Genomic DNA, 18,010 nt, shown 5'->3' with positions numbered 1-18,010 from the left:
CTGGTTCTGCGAGACAAGAGCAAGCTACTCTCTTACACTTAGAGCCGATCGAGCGCGTCGTGATCGTCCGCGTCGGCGTCGTGGGTCGACTCAAAGAACGCGTCGTGCACGTCTGGGTGGGCATCGTAGGCGAGAACGGCCGCGCGCGGGCTGCTTGGCACCATGAGCTCGTTCGTCTCGTCGTCGTCGTCGTCGTCTTCGTCAATCACGCCAAGCGACGTCCATTCGCTTTTGGCAGGCTTGGCCGGGCGCACCACCGCGTAGACGCACGCGCCCAGAAAGAGAAGCGCGAGGCCAACGCCCACGACAGTGTTGACCACCGGGTAGGCATCGTCGTCGTCGTCGTCACCATCCGCAAGCACATCGGCGCCGACTTCGGCGATCACGGCCGCCTCCCAATGCGACGAGGCTTCGTCGAGCGCCGAACCATTCCCGCTTGCGTTCGCATGCTGCGCCGCGCCGTACTCTACACGGCCATATGAGACTCCTATCATTCGTAGTATCTGCATGCAGAGGCGCACCGCACGTGGCTGGCACAAAGCCGACGCGGTGGTGGTCCGGATCAAACACAAAGTCGTGGTTGGTCATGAGGTCGGCGCCAATCACTAAGCGGACGCGTCGTGAGCACGACCGCAGACGATGATAATAGATCGTACCGCCCATGGGCGCATCGTCGAGGAGTGCAATGGACGACGCAAACCGACCGGTCTCGCCTTGGACGAGATACCGCGATGGCGGGACCGTGAGCACGACGTCTTCGCCTTCCATGCCTAACACGCCAGTTGGTCGACATAGTGTGCGGAGACCACGACGACGAGCGGACCTTCAAAGACGTATTCAATGGTTGGCATCTTGGAGAGCTGGCCGCGCGCGTAGCCGCCTGTGAGGTCGCTCTCTCTGTACTTCTTCAAGCCGGCATTTTTGAACGACCGATCAAACTCGTCGCGAAGCGCCGATGGCAGCGACGACGTCGGCGACCCGCTGTCGAGGACGACGCTCTGGTGCAGTCGCGGCGAGAGGTCGAGCGGCTTGCCGCCAATGCGAATGTCGCGGATCGTGAGCTCGTACCACCTGACATCGTACGCTATCGCAACGATGTGCGAGTCGTGTTCATACCCGTTGGTGTTGGGCGCCATGCGGGCAAACTGGAGCGCACCGAGGCGTCGGCGGGGCTCGTCGGGCGCGGCCACCGGTGTACCAAGCGCCATCGTGCCGCCGGTCGACGTCAAGCAGAGCGAAAAGACGTTTTGGTCGATCTTCTTGTCGGCGTAGAGCTGCCGCACAAAGCTCGTGGCTAGTCATATACACCAAGTCGTCCTGTGAAATGTAGACAGTATGTGATTGAGATACCAGAGTCGGCCACGCCCAAGACGCCACTCGTGGCAGGAAAGGTACCTGCATCGGCGTGAGCTTGCGGCGTCGCACCGTACGTACCTGTGATTTCCTTCTGACAACCAAAAGAAAAGCGCGTGCTGTACGGAGACGATGCATTATTGTCATCGCCGAGTGCGACGACGTCGTTGACGACGACGCCGGTCCACGCCCCGCCTTCCGAGTACGCCTACGCCCCGATCTGCGTCAACACGATGCGACGCCATTGCAGGTGGCACCTGGGAGATGTGGCACGTGGCATCGACGTCGCAAGCAGCGCACTGGAACGTGTTCGCGGCGCTCGTGCAGTTGGGGTACGTCAGCGTGGTCGACGATGCCACATCAAAGGACGCGCCGCTAGAGCCATCAGGAGGTTGGCATCGAGAGAGGTGCGTACCCGGCGCAGGGCACAGCGAGGATGTGGCTGCCCGTGTCGACGACCACAGGTGCGCGCTGGGGCGGCGACCCGAGGTAGGCGTATGTGTAGTGGGTGCTAGCGGATGCTAAGACGACGACGATGCGAGTCGGCGAAGCGTACCCTGCGTCAAGGCGGAGCGGCACGACTTGGAACGACCCGTCGGCGAGCTGGCGTAAGCTTCTTCGTGCGCCAAGCACATCGCGGTGCAGCGGTAGGACGTGGTAGGCGCTCGAGGGCAGCGCCAGCGCCAGCGCAAGGACGTGCGACTTGACCATCGTGTGCTGGAATCACTCGGCCTGTTTTTTTGCCACGGTACGCGAGCTGACTAATAAAACGCCACCTTAGCCAGCCTTGAGCACCAGACGCGCAGTCCCCTACGCATAAAAGCTTCCTCTTCTATCAACGCAAGGTCGCGACACGAATACGATCTCGTCAAGGACCCATGGCGGCCCTTCAACTTCTCACAGCTCTTTTGTCGCACGATGCTTCAACCAGAGGCAGGTTGTCAACGGTAAATGCAAGCCAGATGCGTGCGCTTCAGCCACGTACACGCACAAGGTTGCTCGTCCCACTGCTTGGCAACGTATATACTAGTATCTGCCGCGTCGCTCTTCCACGGAGCTGTCCTGGAAGGCTCGATGGATCACACCGACTTCCTCAGGAACCCAAAGAGTTGCGTCGCTTCAGCCACCGTACATGCCGTACGTACATGTGTACTGTACGGCTAGGAATGTACGATATTTCGTACATTACAATGGACGGTTTTCCGGATCGTGATCTTCCCAACGGGCGACGAGCCGAAGCAGGTCCGGGCCAAGCGGGTGCAGGGACGCGTCGACGTCGACTTCGCGAGCTGCTCGAACGGCGGCGTTGGCCTTTAAGAAGCGCTCGGCGGCGGCCTCGCGCTCGTCGCCCTCGGCTGTGAGCGCCAGCAGGTAGCTCGCTTCGCGCTCGAGGTACACGTCGTCGCGGCTGGCAGCAATCGTCATGGCTTGTCCAAGCCATGCCATGGCCATCGGCGCGTCCGACACCAAGAGTGTCTTTGCGAGTGCGAGCGCATACTGCCCCTGGAGGTGCAGCCCGCCATGCTCTTGCACCTGGGGTAAGGCGGTCTCGAGGAGCGACGCCGCGTCCCCGCTCCGATCCATGTGCAGGTAGAGCTCGGCCAAGACGAGATGCGCATGGACGCGGACTGCGTCGAGGGCCCGTTCGTCACATAGCTGCAAGCAGTGCAGCAAAGGCGGCAGCGCTTCGAACGGGGCGTCGGGAGCTCCCATCGAGTACGCCTACACAAATCGAGTGTTTTCTGCCTGCCAGTCGTGCAAGCGAGCTCTACCTGGGCGAGCAGCAGCAGCGCTTTCGCGTGCATCGGCGGATGCTCCTTTGCGATCGGCAGCAGCGCTTGCAAGACGTTGGCTGCGTCCAAGTACCTCTCCTGCTGGTACAACCATAGCCGCACTACCCCGATAGCAAGGTCCGCTTCCACCGATGAAGACGATGCGGCGTACCTTGCAGCAAGGTAGCCTCGACGCGCGCAGACGTCGACGCACCGGCAAGATCCGACAGAAGCTGCTGGCAGTGCGTGGCCCGGCGCCACTGCCCGCGTGCAAAACTCCACTCAAACAAGACGTGCAACACAGCTTCGCGGTACGCGGGCTCGTGCGTCACGTGCCATTTGGCACTGGCCATCGCGAGCCATTGCAGCGACGACGCGTAGAGGCTGCAGAACTACTGAGCCAGACCACAATGGTGACGTGCATACTACCTCGAGGACGGCGGGGAGGGCGTGGGAAGCACCACGGGGTCCATCTGAAGAAGCGCAATGCGCCGCATCTACTGCAAGTCGTGAGACGAGGTGGACAAGACGTTGTACCCACCGCAAGGGCGATGTCGGCGCTCGAGATCGCATAGCAAAGTCCATAGAGCTGCGTGTGCAAGTGGGCTAACGTCCGGTGCCCGAGATCATGCCAGACGCCGGCCGTCGTGAGCGCAATGGCGCCCCGGAGCGCGGCCCACCGACCCAGGATGTCGTCCTTCTCGGCCGTGGTCCATGTGGTGGGCTTGAGTGGCACCGTTGGTTCACTCTTGTGGTGGAGCCCCGGCAACGCCGATGCCTTTGGGGCGCGGGTGTTGGCGGCGGCTTCCAGCTCGGACGCGACGTGCTGCAGCTGGAGCCACACGGCAATCGGTCGGGGCGCCGGCGTCGTCAACGACTCGCGCACGTCGGCGTGCACGGCCGAGAGAAGGCCCGCGAGGATCGCAAGCGCAGTGAGCCCGAGGTCGCCGGCGCGGTCGACGCACTGCCGACTCCGCTCGTGCGACGCTGGGAAGAGCTGCATGTACCAAGCGAGTGCGAACGCGACGCAGACGCCGTCGCGCTTGTGCTGCGCGACGCGGAGGGTTTCGTGGAGCGCTGAGAGCGCTTCGTCCATGTAGCCAAAGCTGCTGTAGAGCCCGACGAGGTTCAACGTGGCGTACTGCGGGCCACAGCCATGGTCGAACGTCCGGAGCGCGTGGTCATGGTACGCGTGCAATGCATGCAGCGCGCCGAGGTACTCGCGGTGCACCTTAAAATTGAGATACCGCGCAAAGAGCAGCCGTGGGCACGACGGATGGCGTTGTAGCTGTGTCGAGAGACAGGCTTCGACGCGTTCGAGCGGGTGTTCGATGCGACCAGCGTCGAGGCTCTCGAGCAGGTTGTCGACGTCGAGTGGCAAGTCGCATGTCGATCGGGAGGGCGAAGTCACGTAGGCGCGCAGCTCGAGCTGGAAACGACACATGCGGTCAAAGAACGCGGTCGATGCGGCCAGCGCGAGCATGCGGAGGAAGCGCCCGAGCGGCGTGGCCGGGTCGAGGCCCGTTGACGTGGGCTGCAAATGATCCCGGAGAAAGTCATCGACGTCGTCGATAGAAGCCTGCGCAAGGTGCTTCATTGTGGACTCGAGCGCCAGCGCCCACTCCGTGTCGATGGCGGCGACGGCAGCGAGGAGCGCGTCGAACGGCAGCGGCAGCGCGATGGCGGTGACCCGCTCGAGCAAGAGCGCTGCAAGCTCGTGCTGCCGACTGTCAAAGGCGGCGCTGGAAGAGACGAAGGGCGCCGACTCGTGTGCATGGAACTCGGCGGCGAAGCGCGCGATGAGGTACGCGAGGCAGACGTTCGGCGCACTGAGCTCCGCAAGCTGCGGATCTCCCATGACACTATTTCCAGCGACTTCAACTCGACGTTAAAGCGCGTCAAAGGATTAACCTTGGGTTTATCGATCGGCATTGGCAGTTTAACCTATGGCGCGGCCCACGTTTAATGTCGCAGCCTTCCTGGCGGAACCACAGGATACTCGAGAGTAGTCGTTCGCGACGTGCCTTTGGCATCGTTTCGGCACAACAAAGCTAGCTTGGAGCACGCTCGTTCGCCTGTGGGCTTGCCTCGGGCTGATCAGATTGCATAAAACCGAAAGCGTCTATGTTTACCCTATTTGACCTAAATCGGGCAGAATAGTGTCGATCCCAGTTTGGTGTTTGTTTCGTGCTCGGCGACGATGATGATGGTGGTGCAGCTCGTCTGCGGTCTCGCGCTGCTACCATGGGTCATGAGCCTCGACGAAGGCCGCGTCGTGCGCATGGGCCTCAAGCGCGCCCTGCCGCTCCGGCGGCGCCTCGACAGCGCGGCCAACGCGACGACGGCGCTGTTTCTCAAGAACGAAGTTCCGCTCGGCGTGGGCGCCGGGTACGATGCAGCGCCATGGCCGACGGCTCCTGCATGATACTACCTCTGACCTCTGTAGCACGCACTATGCTGAGCTGTACATGGGGCTACCGCCGCAGAAGGCCTCGGTGATTGTCGACACGGGCAGCCACTTGACGGCGCTTCCGTGCGCCTCGTAGGACGCCGCTTCGATTCCAATGGCCTCTGCAACTTGCGTAGATGCCCCAACTGCGGTACGCACACCGACCCGCCGTACGACATTGCCAAGTCGTCGACCGCGCGCTTCATGCAGTGCGACGAGTTTGACGGCTGCTCATCCTGCGAGCAAGACCAATGCCGCATCTCACAGGTCCGAACTGTCGACTCGGACTGGATCTGACACGCGATGCTAGAGCTACGCCGAGGGCAGTATGTGGTCGGCGCTACTGATCAACGAGCTCTGCTGGGTCGGGCCGCTGGACGCGAGTGGCGAGAGCAATGCGACATCGAGCATGGCGGCGGCGGGCGTGCGGTTCCCGATTGGATGCCAGACCAAGGAGACCGGTACGCACATGCAAATACCTCGCTATGTGCACTGTACTGCGATCTAGGGCTCTTCATCGGGCAAAAAGAGAATGGGATCATGGGGCTCTCGCAGGACCGGAATACCTTCATGGCGTACCTCGTCTCGGCCAAGAGGGTAGATCGCAACCTCTTCTCGCTCTGCTTTGCCGAAAATGGCGGGCAAATGGTCCTCGGCGGCGCCGATGAAAGCGTTCACGTCGCTGCCCCCGTGTACACGCCGCTCCTCACCGCCAGGTACCTCCATTTTCTTTCTCCTTGTACCAAGTGAATTGGGATATGTAGTGGCTGGTTCACGGTCGAGCTTCTCGATATCAGCGTTGGCAACAAGTCGCTCGGGATCGCGCCGGCGACCTACAACCAGTACGCGCCTCCTTGGGATCCTCCTTGGTGCTATCGAGGAGCTTTGCTCTAGTGGCCGCGGCGTCATTGTCGACAGCGGCACGACCGACTCGTTCTTCCCGAGCAGCGCGGCGTCGGCGTTCAACGCCGCGTTCACCGAGCTCTCGGGCGGCCATGAGTTTCTGGATAACGTCGAGGACCTTCTCACGGACGACGCACTTCGGCAGCTACCACCGATCGTGCTGACGCTGCGGGGTCCGACCCGGTCGTCGATGATCACGCTTCAGATCCCAGCGACGCAATACTATACCAAAGTGAGCGAGGACGGACACTACACGTCAAGCTTTCACTTTTCCGAGCCGTCGGGCAGCGGTGGTACGCTGTATCCTCTATGAATGGTCCCAGAAGACGATATCTTGTCTAGTTCTTGGCGCCAGCACGATGCTCAACTACAATGTCATCTTTGACATGGAAGGCCGGCGCATTGGGTTTGCGCCCGCGCGCTGCGATGCCAACAGCCGCGCGCTATGTACGTGGCGACCGGTTGCGATTCAGATTGAGATTCAGGACGGCTACGTAGTGTTTGGACCAAGCGTGGCGAGCGGACCGCTACTGCTGCCTCCGATCAACTCGTTCTGGTACCAGTACGAGACGCTCTTGACCGTGCTGGTCGCGTGCTCGTTCATGGGAGTTGTGCTCCTCTGCCTGACGTTTCTCTTGCGCCGCAAGTGCAGTGCCAAGACGCGCTGGGTACGCCTCTCGACCAGCGACCACTCCCCGTCGCCGCGCCCGATTGCACTCAACGCAATGGATGTGAGTCCAGAACTGGTACGCGACGCAGATATCTGGATCTGAATTTGAATCCTCTGTCTAGTTTGAGTCGGGGGATGGAAGCCCCATGACGCCACCGACGCCACCGTCGCCCCAGCGCCGCCTCTCGCGGTCGCCAGATCTGCATTCGATTCCAGAGAGCGACTCGGAGTAGTTGTCATAGCATGAGATAGTAGAAAGGAGTACATATTGTCTGCTCGTGTGCACCGTTTGGTTGGATCTAGAGACAGGCGTCTTCTGTGGACTCTAGCACCACGAGTTATAGCAGCAAACATTGCACCTCACGCTCCTACTACTGTACAACGACCGGCGAGGAAACGTCGCGGATGATCGTCATTTTGATGCCAGACAATAGCGCACGCTTGATGCTGCCACAGAACGACGCCACGTACCCGATCCAGGCCATTGTGAGGTTTGATTCGCTAAAAAGGCTACTATTTTTAGCCAATCCGGCTCGGCTTGGATCTGTGTGTGTGTCGCCGAGCCACCACGACATTGCGCTGGAAAATGAAATCGCTCATATTTGGCAGGTACAAAGAAGGCATGTTGGAGAGGCCAACGCGCCACGTCGCGTCATCGTTGGACGTCTACAGCCCGTGAAATCTGACAATTTGTGTCGGTCCAGTTGACCAATCACATCACGTCACGGAGAGGGTCAAGCCATGTATCCGGATGATACACTGGCAATCCAGACCACCTTCGCCACATGGAACGCGATCAAAGACCGCTACCTGACCATCTTCACCTTCGCTGTCAGCAGTGGCCATGCGGCGTCACACGGAGCGCTGGGTACTGCGCTTGCAGAAACGCAACGATCTCGACGTGTCTGTAATAGATGGCGCGATCGAGCAGCCTTCGAGTCGGTACGCATGCAACCAGCGCACGACATCCAGAAACCCGTTGGTCGCGGCGTAGTCCATGGCCTTGGCCGAGCACCCGGTCGATCCGGCCTCGTGAAGCACCTTGAGCGTCTCGAGGTGCCCGTTGTACGCGATCTTATCCATCGCAAAGCCGGCGACGGCCAGTGCAGATAGACCATGTCGGCGAGGTTGATGCCCTTCTCACGCACTGAAGTAGACGCGTGTGGCCGCCGAGAGCCGCCGTCGTCGCGAGGGCCTTTGGGGGCTGCAGCAGCGTCGCGATCTCGTCCAGCCAGACGTTCTCCATGGGCGCCGCCAAGATCTGAGCAATGTAAATCGCGTCGTCCTCGTACGGGACGTCATTCGCATATGCGTCAAAGGCGTCGACATGCATATCCAGACCCATCCAGACCAATGTGGCTCTCTTTGCCATGGTACAAGGCGTGTCATGTCCTTGGAGCGAATCAAGCGCCAGCAGCGCGCGCGGATGCCGGCTTCCGGCAACATTGCGAGGCCAGTCGAGGCGAAAGGCGTCGACCCACAGCTCTGAGGCAACTTTATCGTACGCCGCGACGTTCTGCAAGGTACCGTTGAATGGACAGAGCGGCGGGCGCAGATCGTCTTGACGTTGTGCGCTGCCTCCATACAAAGTGCCACGCGCCGTGCACGACCCTTAGCATGGACACTGCCGCGTACGATGGACACCTCGACATTGTCACATGCCTGCACACGCACCGTACCGAAGGCTGTACGACAATGGCAATGAATGGCGCGGCCTGCTATGGCCATTTCAAAGTAGTTGAGTGCCTCCACCGAACCGAGGGCTGCACCAAGTTTATGCGGCATCGCGCAACAACCACATGGACGTTCTCCAGTTGTTGGCGGCGTCGCACAACGAAGGCGGGACGACCAAGGGGATGGACCGTGCCGCGCACCGAGGCCACTTTGAGGTTGCGCGCTCCGTCCACGGGTACCGCGGCGAAGGCTGCACGACGCGCGCCATCGATTGGGCAGCGGCTGCGGGGCACTTGGCCTTGGCGATTGTGCAGTTCCTCATCGAGCATCAACACGAGCGCTTTACATACCGAGGCATGTTTTGGGCGGCGCGGGAAGGTCATGCGGACGTACTTGCGTACCTCTTGGCACACGACATCGCCGACAAGGCAGCGCGCGCTCGACGACAGGAACCATGTGGTTTCCATCAAGCGGCGTAGTACATGGCCACACTCGACATGGGTGCGATCTGGTGGAACAGCAGAGCCGATGGCGGCTTTGCTTTCACGTAGTACGAGGCGCCGGTCGATGACGACGAAGAGTGCTTCTGCGACTGGGACTCGGACCACTCGACCGAAGGCTGCATGTTTTGGTACATTCTGCACTGTCGACTCGATGTTTTTATTCTAATGCTCATGGGTCGATTGCATTTTTGCTATGCATGGCTGTTGTTGAAATGACTATGATTCGGCCCATTTTGGCACGGGGACCAGTTGATAATATATTGATGTTGAAATGGGAACCTTGATAATAATATTTGGCCAAAACGGGGACCAAGTGAAAACTACTCCCGCCTCATCCGCAAAGTGTCAAGCAACTACCATGTCGTTCTTCTCAAGCCTCTCAAACCTCACCAAGCAGATCAACGAAAACCCGGAGCACCTCAAAAAGCTTGAGGAGTATGGCAACCAGCTTATCGACGAGCACATTCGCAACAGCACCAAGAACGCGACGGCGCCGCCGCCGACCGACGCATGGGTAGGCTTGGCTGTGGCTGTATGAACATAGTCTCATTTGTATTGAGGCGCAGCACCACCAGGGATACCACAACGCAAAGAAATCGCTCTTTATCGGTATCAACTACTACAACACCAAGGGGAAGCTCCGCGGTACGACTCCATCGAATCCGGCTCATGTTCGCTAACGTAGATGTATCTAGGCTGCATCAAGGACGTCGAGAACCTCTCGAACTTTGTCCTTGAAAAGTACGGCTTCCCCACCAACACGATGCGCAAGCTCACGGACGACGGCAATGGCTACGCTCACCCTACGCGCGCCAACATCATCTCGGGCATGCGCTGGCTCGTGCAGGGCGCCAAGGCCGGCGACTCGCTCGTCTTCTTCTTTAGCGGCCACGGTTCGCGGGTGAAGGACATGGGTACGTTGACATTTTGTGCGTTGCAACGGTGGTTCTCACATACATGTACAGAAGGTGACGAGGCCGATGGCATGGACGAGACCATTTGCCCCGTCGACTACACCACGGCTGGTATGATCACCGACGACGAAATGCACGCCATTCTCTGCGCGCCGTTGTCCGCTGGTGTCAAGCTCACGGCGATTTTTGACTGCTGCCACTCGGGCTCGGCGCTCGACCTCCCGTTCACGTACACGATCGACGGCAACTTGCAGATCCACGAGCAGGACAATCGCCTCGTCGCGGTCAAGAAGTTCTTCTGCGCCGGCCTTGATTTCCTCCGCGGCGATACGCAGGCGGCCAAGCGTGGCTTCCAGGGCGCGTACAGCTCGTTCTCGGCGCCCGCCGCGCCGACGTCGGGCCCGGTTGCGGTCAAGTTCATCAAGAATAATACTACCAAAGGCGACGTCGTCCTCTTCTCAGGCTGCATGGACTCGCAGACGTCGGCGGACGCGGTCATTGACGGCGAACCCACCGGCGCCATGACATACGCGTTCATCTCGGCGTTGAAGGAGCACTCGATGGACATCACGTACACGGAGCTCCTTCGCGCGCTCCGTGAGTTTATGCTGAACAAGTACTAGCAGGTCCCGCAGCTCTCGACTGGTCGGCCCTTGTGCATGGACGTTAAGTTCTCGCTGTAATGTTTGAATTTAAAAGTTTGTTTTTGTGCACTTTGTTGCGTACAAGGTGCACAACACAGCTACAGCTGGCAACGATGGCGAATGCTACAGTTCCTCACTCCTATCTGGGCGGAACGAACTTGTGGTCCACCCATGAATCGTCATGTGATCTGGACCAGTGTCGAGCCTATGACGTGGCGAGCTCGCTGCACCAAATCGCGGGCACTCGTCCAGCCCCGTCGTTCTACTTCAAGTTGAATCGTGCTGGTACTTGTACATGCACACAACATAAACAACCAGTGCACTCTTATGGTTCCCGGATGCCAAGAACCTACATCGCTTGCAACGCAACTTCTGAGTCAGAACAGCTCCACAACTTCGATAGCTTATACGTCATGAAAAACTCATCCATACACTGAGCATGTTGCAAGTGGCGAGGGAACCAACTAGGAAGTAGGATCATTTCAAGTATGATTGTAGGAAGTTGCATGGCCCCTCGAGCCGACTCGATTCATCTCGCGGGAAAGTGAAGAGGGCTCAAGACGGGCCATGTCCCTGGATGACGACAGACCCCCATTCTCATATGACGTGGCAAGAGGATGGGAGCCTCTATGGCTGATGCCACGCGTTCTGCTGCAACCGATGTGCACGACGTAAATGACGCTTGCGCAAGTCCCATCGAGAGCGCCTAGGAGAAGACCGAGTCCGTTCTTTGGATCCGAGTGCCATCGATCCTATCTCAGACGGGCTTGTGGTTGGGTGGATTTAGCAACTGGTCACTGCGACAGAATAAAGCAGCGGATTGCATGCAGTGCGTGGGAAACAGCGTATGTGAGGGTGGGCGCCCAACGCGATGGCGTTCCTCGATTGGTTGGTACAATTGTACGAGTTTGAAAATCTCCAATGCAGATCGCAATTAGGCCCACCTGATTGGTTGGAACATGAGCCAATCAGATGAAGGCATCGTCGGCATCCCAATCTTTGGAGCGATGTTTCTCGACGAGGACAAGCGGGCGAAGTACGAGCTTCCGCGGGCAAGTCCATGTACTTCCGGTGGCTGCAGCAGCCAACCAAGCTGTCCCCCTGTCTTGATCGCCATAGTTCATCTCTTCCTTCTTCTAGTGTCCTACGTATCATACGGGGCGTAGTCTTTGCACGCGACGACGTTAACGAAGGCTTCCAGACCGCCCATGAACGCGGCCAGAGACCCTGTATACTGTCTTTTCCACTGGAAACTCAACTCAAATTCTGTCTTACAGCGTTTACTCGATGTTGTACTCCTTGACGAGTTCGTCGTAGTAGTTGATGATGTCGCGGACGTACTTGCGCTTCTCGGTGTAGTCGCCCGGCATGAACGAGCGCTTGAAGCCCGTGAGAATGACGCGGCGGAGCTCGGCCGGCGAGAGGTCGAGCGCATCGACCGCGAGGCGGACTTCGCGGACCATATCGGTGTGCGAGACCGTGCAGTTGTCCGTGCAGAGCGTCACCGCGAGCTTGCCGTTGATAAACTTGGTCGCGGGGTGGCGCGCGCAGTCGTTCTCGATCGCGGGCACGGTCTGCAGGTTGGAGCTCAAGCACACTTCGACGCACGTGCGCATGTTGCCCATGTAGTTGACAAGGCCGTCGCAGTACGCCTGCTTGTCCTCGTCCGACATGTCCTTCCGGATCTCGTGAGGATGGAAGAGGTGGTAGCCGTGGCCGATGCGCTCGGCGTGGAGGTCCGTGATCGCTTGGAAGATGGACTCGGGGCCAAAGCCCTCGCCGGCGTGGACGGTCTTGTGCATGAACTTCTTGTGCGCGTATGCAAACGCCTCAATGTGGTCCGAGGCCGGGAAGCCGTTCTCAGCGCCCGCAATGTCCAGGGCGACGATCGGGAGGTTGTGCTCGACCTTGGCCGCATACGCCTGCGTGATGAGCGCCATCGACGCAAGGCCATACAGACGGTGGGGCTCTTCGTGCTTGTGGACAAAGCAAAAGTGCTCGTAGTACGGGCCAAAGACGGGGAGGAAGAAGCGCATCGCGCAGACAATGATGCCAAAGCCGAAGCGCGGCGCCTTGCCCGAGACCACGTCCTCGTGCGCGTTGGCTTTGTCCGTGGCGCGCTGGAGACCGTTGTTGACGTGAATGAGCACCTGCTCGATCGACATGGTGTTTGCGTCAGCGAGAAGCTGCGGCGCAAAGCGGGCCTCAAAGTACCGGACACCGACGGCGTACTGGTCGACACCGAGCTCGTACGAGACGCGCTCGAGCGCCTCCGGGTTGCGGATGACGGCGCACGTGTAGGCGAAGCAGCGCAGGTACTCTTCGAGGTTGTTGTACGTCTCCTTGAAGATGCACGTGCTCATTTGCTGGAGGTCGTACGTCGGGAGCTCGACGCCTTGCTCTTGCGCGAGCTCGATGAGCGTCGCGGGGCGGATGCAGCCGTCCAAGTGGCAATGGAGGTCCGTCTTGGGGATCTTCTGCAAGAACTCGTCGGGGTACCGGGCGTTCTTGGGGAAGACGCGCTTCGGAGGAGGAGGAGTCGAGGTCATTTTTGTATTGATCGAGCTGCTGCTGCTGCGGGCGCGGGCTGGCAAAAGGAAAACTGACAAAGAAGTTGCCAAGGATCGGCCCCGTCCTGTGACACGTTGAAGCGCCATCTGGTGAATGGCCCAGAAGAGCCAACTTCAACCCACGTGGTGGCACCTCGTATGCTGTATAGTATACAAATTGCAAGAGATCGCGATCTTGGACAGTTTCATCCAATGAAAAAAAGGCAAACTCGTGGCGCAGCTACCGGGCCGCCACCCGCGACAGGTTCAACGTTACCTGCATCGGGCCGCCGGCGCATGGATCTTGGGCGTGAATCGGCGTTGCCGCGCGTTGCGAGTGGGCCGCGCCTCTGCGACGGTTGGGTCACTTCGCGCCAACGTTGAAGCACGCCTGCGCAGCCTCACCGCCACACAAGAGCAGCCAGCACACCCTGTCGCTCCCGATTGTCCGACCTGGCGCCACCTGGCGCGCTCGACGTGGTGTCGTGGGCGGTTTGGGTGATCGCTCTTTGGTGTGATGCATTTGAATGGACGCGCGAGGAGCTCGCCTTCGTACCGGTAGCTCGCAGCCAGGCTCTTCTATGTCTGCGAGATCCGCGGCGTACGTAAGTTCGAGGCCGCGACGACAAAGGCTGAAAGAGCTGCTGAAAGCATCGCCCGTGACGGTGCAGAGTTGCAGCAACAGCCTCGGTCGTCGCATCGCGATTCAGTAGGACATATATGTAGTACAAGCAGTATAACAAAGTGCGATGGGTATACGACTAGTTTTTGGTCGGCGTCGCTTTGCGCGGGTACGCGCTATCGCGGGCGGGCGACTCGTTCAGGGGCAGGCCCTGGTACGCGTTGAAGCCGTGGAGACAGCCCTTCGCCTTGGCATGCACAAGCGCCTCGTTCATGATCTTGGCGAGCGAGCACGCGGCCCAGACCTCATGGCGCTTGACGCGCCGCTTGCCTTCGTCGCTGTACGTGCGGTTGACGTCGGACCACTGACTCGGTGGCGGCAGCGCGAGGAGCATCGCATTGCACTCCATCAAGTCTTTTGGCATCGAGTACTTGTAAAAATGAAAGCCCTTGTCTTGGTCTTCGAGCAAGCCAAAGCGCTGGCAGTAGTGCAACGCGGTCGGCGCCGTCGGTGGGAGCACGACGTCGCCGTCGTCGCACGGGTTGGCAATACTCGCTGGCGCAAAGTCCCATGCTTCCAAGGGCTCGCCACCGGGCCAGTTGCCGCCCAAATGGTTCACAATCGTGTGCTTGATACCGTGGTTGCCGGCCGCGAGCGAGTACGCGTACATCTCGACCATCCACTGGTCTGGAAATTTCTTTCTCGCCCGAACGACAAAGTCGCAATAGTCGTTGACGAAGCGCTCGCCGTCCGACTTGGTCATAATGTACGGAGGGCCGGCGCGGCCATAGAACTCGAGCCCGTCGGCCTCGCTCACGCTGGCGCAGGGCAGTCCGGCGCAGAACTCTGCTTGTGTGCCATGCAGCGCGTCACGGAACCAAGCCGCGCCCATGTAGTTGCCCCAGTCGTGCGCGATCGCGACGCCGTCGCGCACAGTGTCGTAGACGGGACCTGTACGCTGGCCCACATAGTGCGCCGAGAGATCAGCGCCCGTGTTGACGTGCAGCGGCGCGAGCAAGACAAAGTCGGCGTCAAACAGTGCGAACGGCAAGTCGCCGCGAAGGCTCGCAGGCGATCGCGCGTGCTGGAAATAGTGGCGCAGGCCAAATGGCTTGTTGTATGGCGAGTAGTCGTCCGTGACGTTGGGCACCGGGTGCGGACTGAACGAGGGCGCAAAGTGCCGGTGGTAGTCGTAGTACAACACCGGCTCGTGCTTGATCGCCGTCTCTTGCGCCGGCGAGCAACCTGAGATGATCTCTGTCATCGGGCCGCGATGGTGCACGCGCGTCGCCGAGTGCTGGAACGTGCTCGAGAGGAGCCGGCGATGGCCTTGGTCGCAGCTCGTGCTGAAGAGAATGTGCACGCTGCCGCTGCGGGGCGCCGAATGCAGGTACGCGGCCGGCGCATGGACCACAACCGACGACTCGTACGTGAGCGCGAGAAAGGTCGACGCGAGGACGAAGCACGCGGTGGCCGCGGCCCAGACCGGCGGCCGGCGCGCTGCGATTGCCATGCTTTTGCGTTTGTATAGGGTCGTCGTATCCGGAAGTAGTAACCGGAAATAGTACCGAATACAAAATGGCCGCTTGACGATCTTCTGTCCCGAACGGTCATCGTCTATGGCGCAGATTGGCATCCGTAGCAAGGACAACTCTTCGCGCCAAATCACCCCGCACGTGCAAGCTGCCCGAGCGCGCTACTTGCGCACGTGGACGCGCGCATATTGGTAGCGCTAGGAGGGCTTGCAACTACGAAAGCATTCCTTTGGTAACGTAATTTGTCGCTACATCGAGACTCGTCGAGTCGTTCACAGTGTCGTGAGCATAAAGCGTAGGGTGCACGACGCTGCAGTTTTCATCTGCCTGCATAATAACAAACAAGAATAACTCGCACCGTTTGACCTGCTTGAGTCCTCCATCCAGTGCTGCATCCAGTGTGTATTTTAGCCAAAAGATCGACGACTAGATTACTAAACAATGTACAAGTGCTATACTTAGTCTATTCAAGCAAAGTCACTCTTGGGTGGACCGCTGGGGGTATGCGGTCCCGTCGCCCGTCATGTTGGTAAGAATGAGACCGCGAAAGGTGTTGAAGCCGCGTCGACACGTGCGCGTCTTGATTTGAAGCAGCGCGTAGTTGATCCACTTGAGCAGGCTGCAGGCGACCCAGTTCTCATGGCGGGCGACACGGTCGTGCGCTGGCGTCGTCGTCGCTGGCGTCGTCGTCGCTGGCAGCGCGAGGAACATGCTGTTGCACTCGACAATGTCTTCGGGCACATCGTACTTATAAAACGCTGGCTGAGGGCCATACACTTGGCAATAGTGCAGCCCCGTCGGCGGCGCCTTTGGCCATGCAATCTCGATCGGGTCGATGCATGGATCTTCCTCTGAATCGCTTAGAAAGGCCCAGTGCTCGGACGTTAGCGGCAGGTGCGGGTCGGTCACGCCAAGGTCCTGGCGCTTCTCGTGGTGCACATTTGCGTTGGCGACTGCGACTTCATAAGCTACCATCTCGAGCATCCAGTCGTGCTTCTCCAGTGCCCGGCCACGCACCACCAGCTCGCAATAGTCGTCGACGAAGCGCAAGCCATCAGAGAGTGTAAAGAGGTAGGGCGGGCCAAGGCCCACGAACGGGGGCTGCTGCACCGTTTGCTTGCACGCCTGGCTGCGACAGAGGCGTTGCCGGAGCGCCGTGCGTGGCGCATCGTCCAAGTAGACGCTCCAGTCCTGCGCAAGAGCGTGGCCGTCGACGACCTTGTGCACGTCGCTCCATGGACGCAGCAACACATAGTCGGCGTCGACGAGCGCAATGACTGTGGCAATGGTTGGCGGCAGCGTCTGTAGAAAGGCTCGCAGCGCGAACGGCTTGTTGTAAGGGTCGTACTCGTCGGTGACATCGGGTTGTGGGTGGGGCGAGAACGCGCGGGTAAAGACGCGGGTGTAGTGGGCAAAGAAGGTCGGCTCGGCCTCGATGGCCGCTTGCTGCGCCAGCGAGCACCCGGCAATGGCCTCGGAGAGCGCACCGTCGTGGCCAACGCGAGCTGCCGACAGCTGCAGCGACGACGAGAGCAAGAAGCGGTGCGGCTGCAAGCAGCTCGTGCTGAAGACCATGTGCACGCCGCCGCGGCCGACGCCACCGACATCGCTGATGACCATCGCTCTGATTGTGACCAACGTCCTCGGAAATGGTGCACGTCCACGACAGCCGTTCGAGTAGACTCCATACCGACTAACTAAATCACGCTGGACTTTGTCCCAAGAACTGTGGGAAGAACGGTGGCCAAGGCCCGGCGCGCCAGACGAGCGCCAGTGCCGCGGGTACTCGGCGCTTGCGCTATCACAGCGGCCAATATTTGAACGAGTGGACACGAGCTGCGTCGGTCGTGTCCTCGAAAAATGTGGTGCCGGGCGCTGCCGCGTTACCGCACGCTGCAAACGCAAAACGAGCGCTGGATCCTGCGTACGGCGACCAATCGAGATCGCACCATCCAAGGCGATACACTAATCGAACGGTGTCGATCTTTGGCCGACAAAATTCCATCTTGCGACTCACGCGCGATTACCACCATCGAGAGCCAAGTGGCAGCGCCATGGCCCTACCCCTTGACGTTGCACGAGCCGTCTTTGCACAACGTTCATCAAGCGAGCAAGAGGGGTTTATCTATCCATGGTAGTACTTACATACATCTAGCGTAGTTGATCAGAGGTGGTGTGGTTATTGCAAGGACCGGCTCACTACGTTGGTGCCATCGCTCGCCACAAGTCTTCGCGGAGCCCGTTTCAGCTCCATTATCCTTGGCCGGTGCTTTTCTGAAGCAATTCGCACCCTCACGCAGCGCTGGATGGAGTAGTACCTCTTTGTAAACGATCCTGGATATGTACCGTTCTCGAATGCAAAGCCAGTCCAAAGTCCTAGGAGACAGAGCCGAATGCGGCCTCGTGGTCGTGACGAAATCGA

At 59.6% G+C, this 18,010-nt stretch overlaps 8 protein-coding genes across 8 annotated transcripts; 2 read left to right on the top strand and 6 right to left on the bottom strand.

Moving 5' to 3' along the window:
* Positions 1-38: 38 nt before the first annotated feature.
* Positions 39-2,064, bottom strand: SDRG_13495 (hypothetical protein; the record flags this gene model as incomplete). The annotated part of the gene is made up of 10 exons (XM_008619587.1): positions 39-466; positions 522-605; positions 657-770; positions 824-1,071; positions 1,117-1,294; positions 1,351-1,395; positions 1,435-1,561; positions 1,611-1,728; positions 1,769-1,864; positions 1,910-2,064. 10 exons carry the CDS (start codon positions 2,062-2,064, stop codon positions 39-41), a joined length of 1,593 nt encoding a protein of 530 aa, XP_008617809.1.
* Positions 2,065-2,326: 262 nt separating this feature from the next.
* SDRG_13494 (hypothetical protein) lies at positions 2,327-4,998 on the bottom strand. Its single transcript, XM_008619586.1, has 5 exons — positions 3,667-4,998; positions 3,555-3,622; positions 3,298-3,509; positions 3,126-3,247; positions 2,327-3,075 (listed from the first exon to the last, which is right to left on the bottom strand). Exons 1-5 carry the CDS (start codon positions 4,981-4,983, stop codon positions 2,539-2,541), a joined length of 2,256 nt encoding a protein of 751 aa, XP_008617808.1. The 5' UTR covers positions 4,984-4,998; the 3' UTR covers positions 2,327-2,538.
* Positions 4,999-5,307: 309 nt separating this feature from the next.
* Positions 5,308-7,430, top strand: SDRG_13493 (hypothetical protein). The gene is made up of 10 exons (XM_008619585.1): positions 5,308-5,513; positions 5,572-5,667; positions 5,712-5,841; positions 5,885-6,035; positions 6,083-6,290; positions 6,339-6,416; positions 6,469-6,770; positions 6,820-6,924; positions 6,976-7,223; positions 7,270-7,430. The coding sequence occupies exons 1-10, from the start codon at positions 5,326-5,328 to the stop codon at positions 7,378-7,380; spliced, it is 1,617 nt and encodes a 538-aa protein (XP_008617807.1). The 5' UTR covers positions 5,308-5,325; the 3' UTR covers positions 7,381-7,430.
* Positions 7,431-7,999: 569 nt separating this feature from the next.
* SDRG_13492 (hypothetical protein) lies at positions 8,000-8,230 on the bottom strand (the record flags this gene model as incomplete). Its single annotated transcript, XM_008619584.1, has 1 exon — positions 8,000-8,230. The coding sequence occupies one exon, from the start codon at positions 8,228-8,230 to the stop codon at positions 8,000-8,002; it is 231 nt and encodes a 76-aa protein (XP_008617806.1).
* Positions 8,231-8,946: 716 nt separating this feature from the next.
* On the top strand, positions 8,947-10,951 carry SDRG_13491 (hypothetical protein; the record flags this gene model as incomplete). Its single annotated transcript, XM_008619583.1, has 6 exons — positions 8,947-9,210; positions 9,373-9,452; positions 9,700-9,838; positions 9,885-9,969; positions 10,020-10,238; positions 10,290-10,951. The coding sequence occupies 6 exons, from the start codon at positions 8,947-8,949 to the stop codon at positions 10,859-10,861; spliced, it is 1,359 nt and encodes a 452-aa protein (XP_008617805.1). The 3' UTR covers positions 10,862-10,951.
* A 1,166-nt stretch (positions 10,952-12,117) lies between these two features.
* SDRG_13490 (hypothetical protein) lies at positions 12,118-13,534 on the bottom strand. Its single transcript, XM_008619582.1, has one exon. It carries the CDS (start codon positions 13,429-13,431, stop codon positions 12,163-12,165), a length of 1,269 nt encoding a protein of 422 aa, XP_008617804.1. The 5' UTR covers positions 13,432-13,534; the 3' UTR covers positions 12,118-12,162.
* Positions 13,535-14,130: 596 nt separating this feature from the next.
* On the bottom strand, positions 14,131-15,602 carry SDRG_13489 (hypothetical protein). Its single transcript, XM_008619581.1, has one exon. It carries the CDS (start codon positions 15,564-15,566, stop codon positions 14,193-14,195), a length of 1,374 nt encoding a protein of 457 aa, XP_008617803.1. The 5' UTR covers positions 15,567-15,602; the 3' UTR covers positions 14,131-14,192.
* Positions 15,603-15,972: 370 nt separating this feature from the next.
* On the bottom strand, positions 15,973-17,228 carry SDRG_13488 (hypothetical protein). The gene has a single exon (XM_008619580.1). It carries the CDS (start codon positions 17,206-17,208, stop codon positions 16,066-16,068), a length of 1,143 nt encoding a protein of 380 aa, XP_008617802.1. The 5' UTR covers positions 17,209-17,228; the 3' UTR covers positions 15,973-16,065.
* Between the last annotated feature and the right edge of the window lie 782 nt (positions 17,229-18,010).

The sequence above is a fragment of the Saprolegnia diclina genome (assembly GCF_000281045.1).
Source record: "Saprolegnia diclina VS20 unplaced genomic scaffold supercont1.60, whole genome shotgun sequence".
Classification (NCBI taxonomy): Eukaryota; Oomycota; class Saprolegniomycetes; order Saprolegniales; family Saprolegniaceae; genus Saprolegnia; species Saprolegnia diclina.
Note: the sequence above shows the minus strand (reverse complement) of the source record. Positions and strands in the feature narration are given on the sequence as shown.

Excerpts from the sequence above, each read along its gene's own strand:
- SDRG_13493 (XM_008619585.1), top strand. The coding sequence starts at position 5,326 with ATGATGATGGTGGTGCAGCTCGTCTGCGGTCTCGCGCTGCTACCATGG. Across the intron at positions 5,842-5,884 it reads ACCAATGCCGCATCTCACAG|AGCTACGCCGAGGGCAGTAT; the intron begins GTCCGAACTGTC and ends ACGCGATGCTAG. Across the intron at positions 6,925-6,975 it reads TGCCAACAGCCGCGCGCTAT|TGTTTGGACCAAGCGTGGCG; the intron begins GTACGTGGCGAC and ends ACGGCTACGTAG.
- SDRG_13489 (XM_008619581.1), bottom strand. The coding sequence starts at position 15,566 with ATGGCAATCGCAGCGCGCCGGCCGCCGGTCTGGGCCGCGGCCACCGCG.
- SDRG_13494 (XM_008619586.1), bottom strand. The coding sequence starts at position 4,983 with ATGGGAGATCCGCAGCTTGCGGAGCTCAGTGCGCCGAACGTCTGCCTC. Across the intron at positions 3,623-3,666 it reads GCGCCGACATCGCCCTTGCG|ATGCGGCGCATTGCGCTTCT; the intron begins GTGGGTACAACG and ends GACTTGCAGTAG. Across the intron at positions 3,076-3,125 it reads CGCTGCTGCTGCTCGCCCAG|GCGTACTCGATGGGAGCTCC; the intron begins GTAGAGCTCGCT and ends CGATTTGTGTAG.
- SDRG_13488 (XM_008619580.1), bottom strand. The coding sequence starts at position 17,208 with ATGGTCATCAGCGATGTCGGTGGCGTCGGCCGCGGCGGCGTGCACATG.
- SDRG_13490 (XM_008619582.1), bottom strand. The coding sequence starts at position 13,431 with ATGACCTCGACTCCTCCTCCTCCGAAGCGCGTCTTCCCCAAGAACGCC.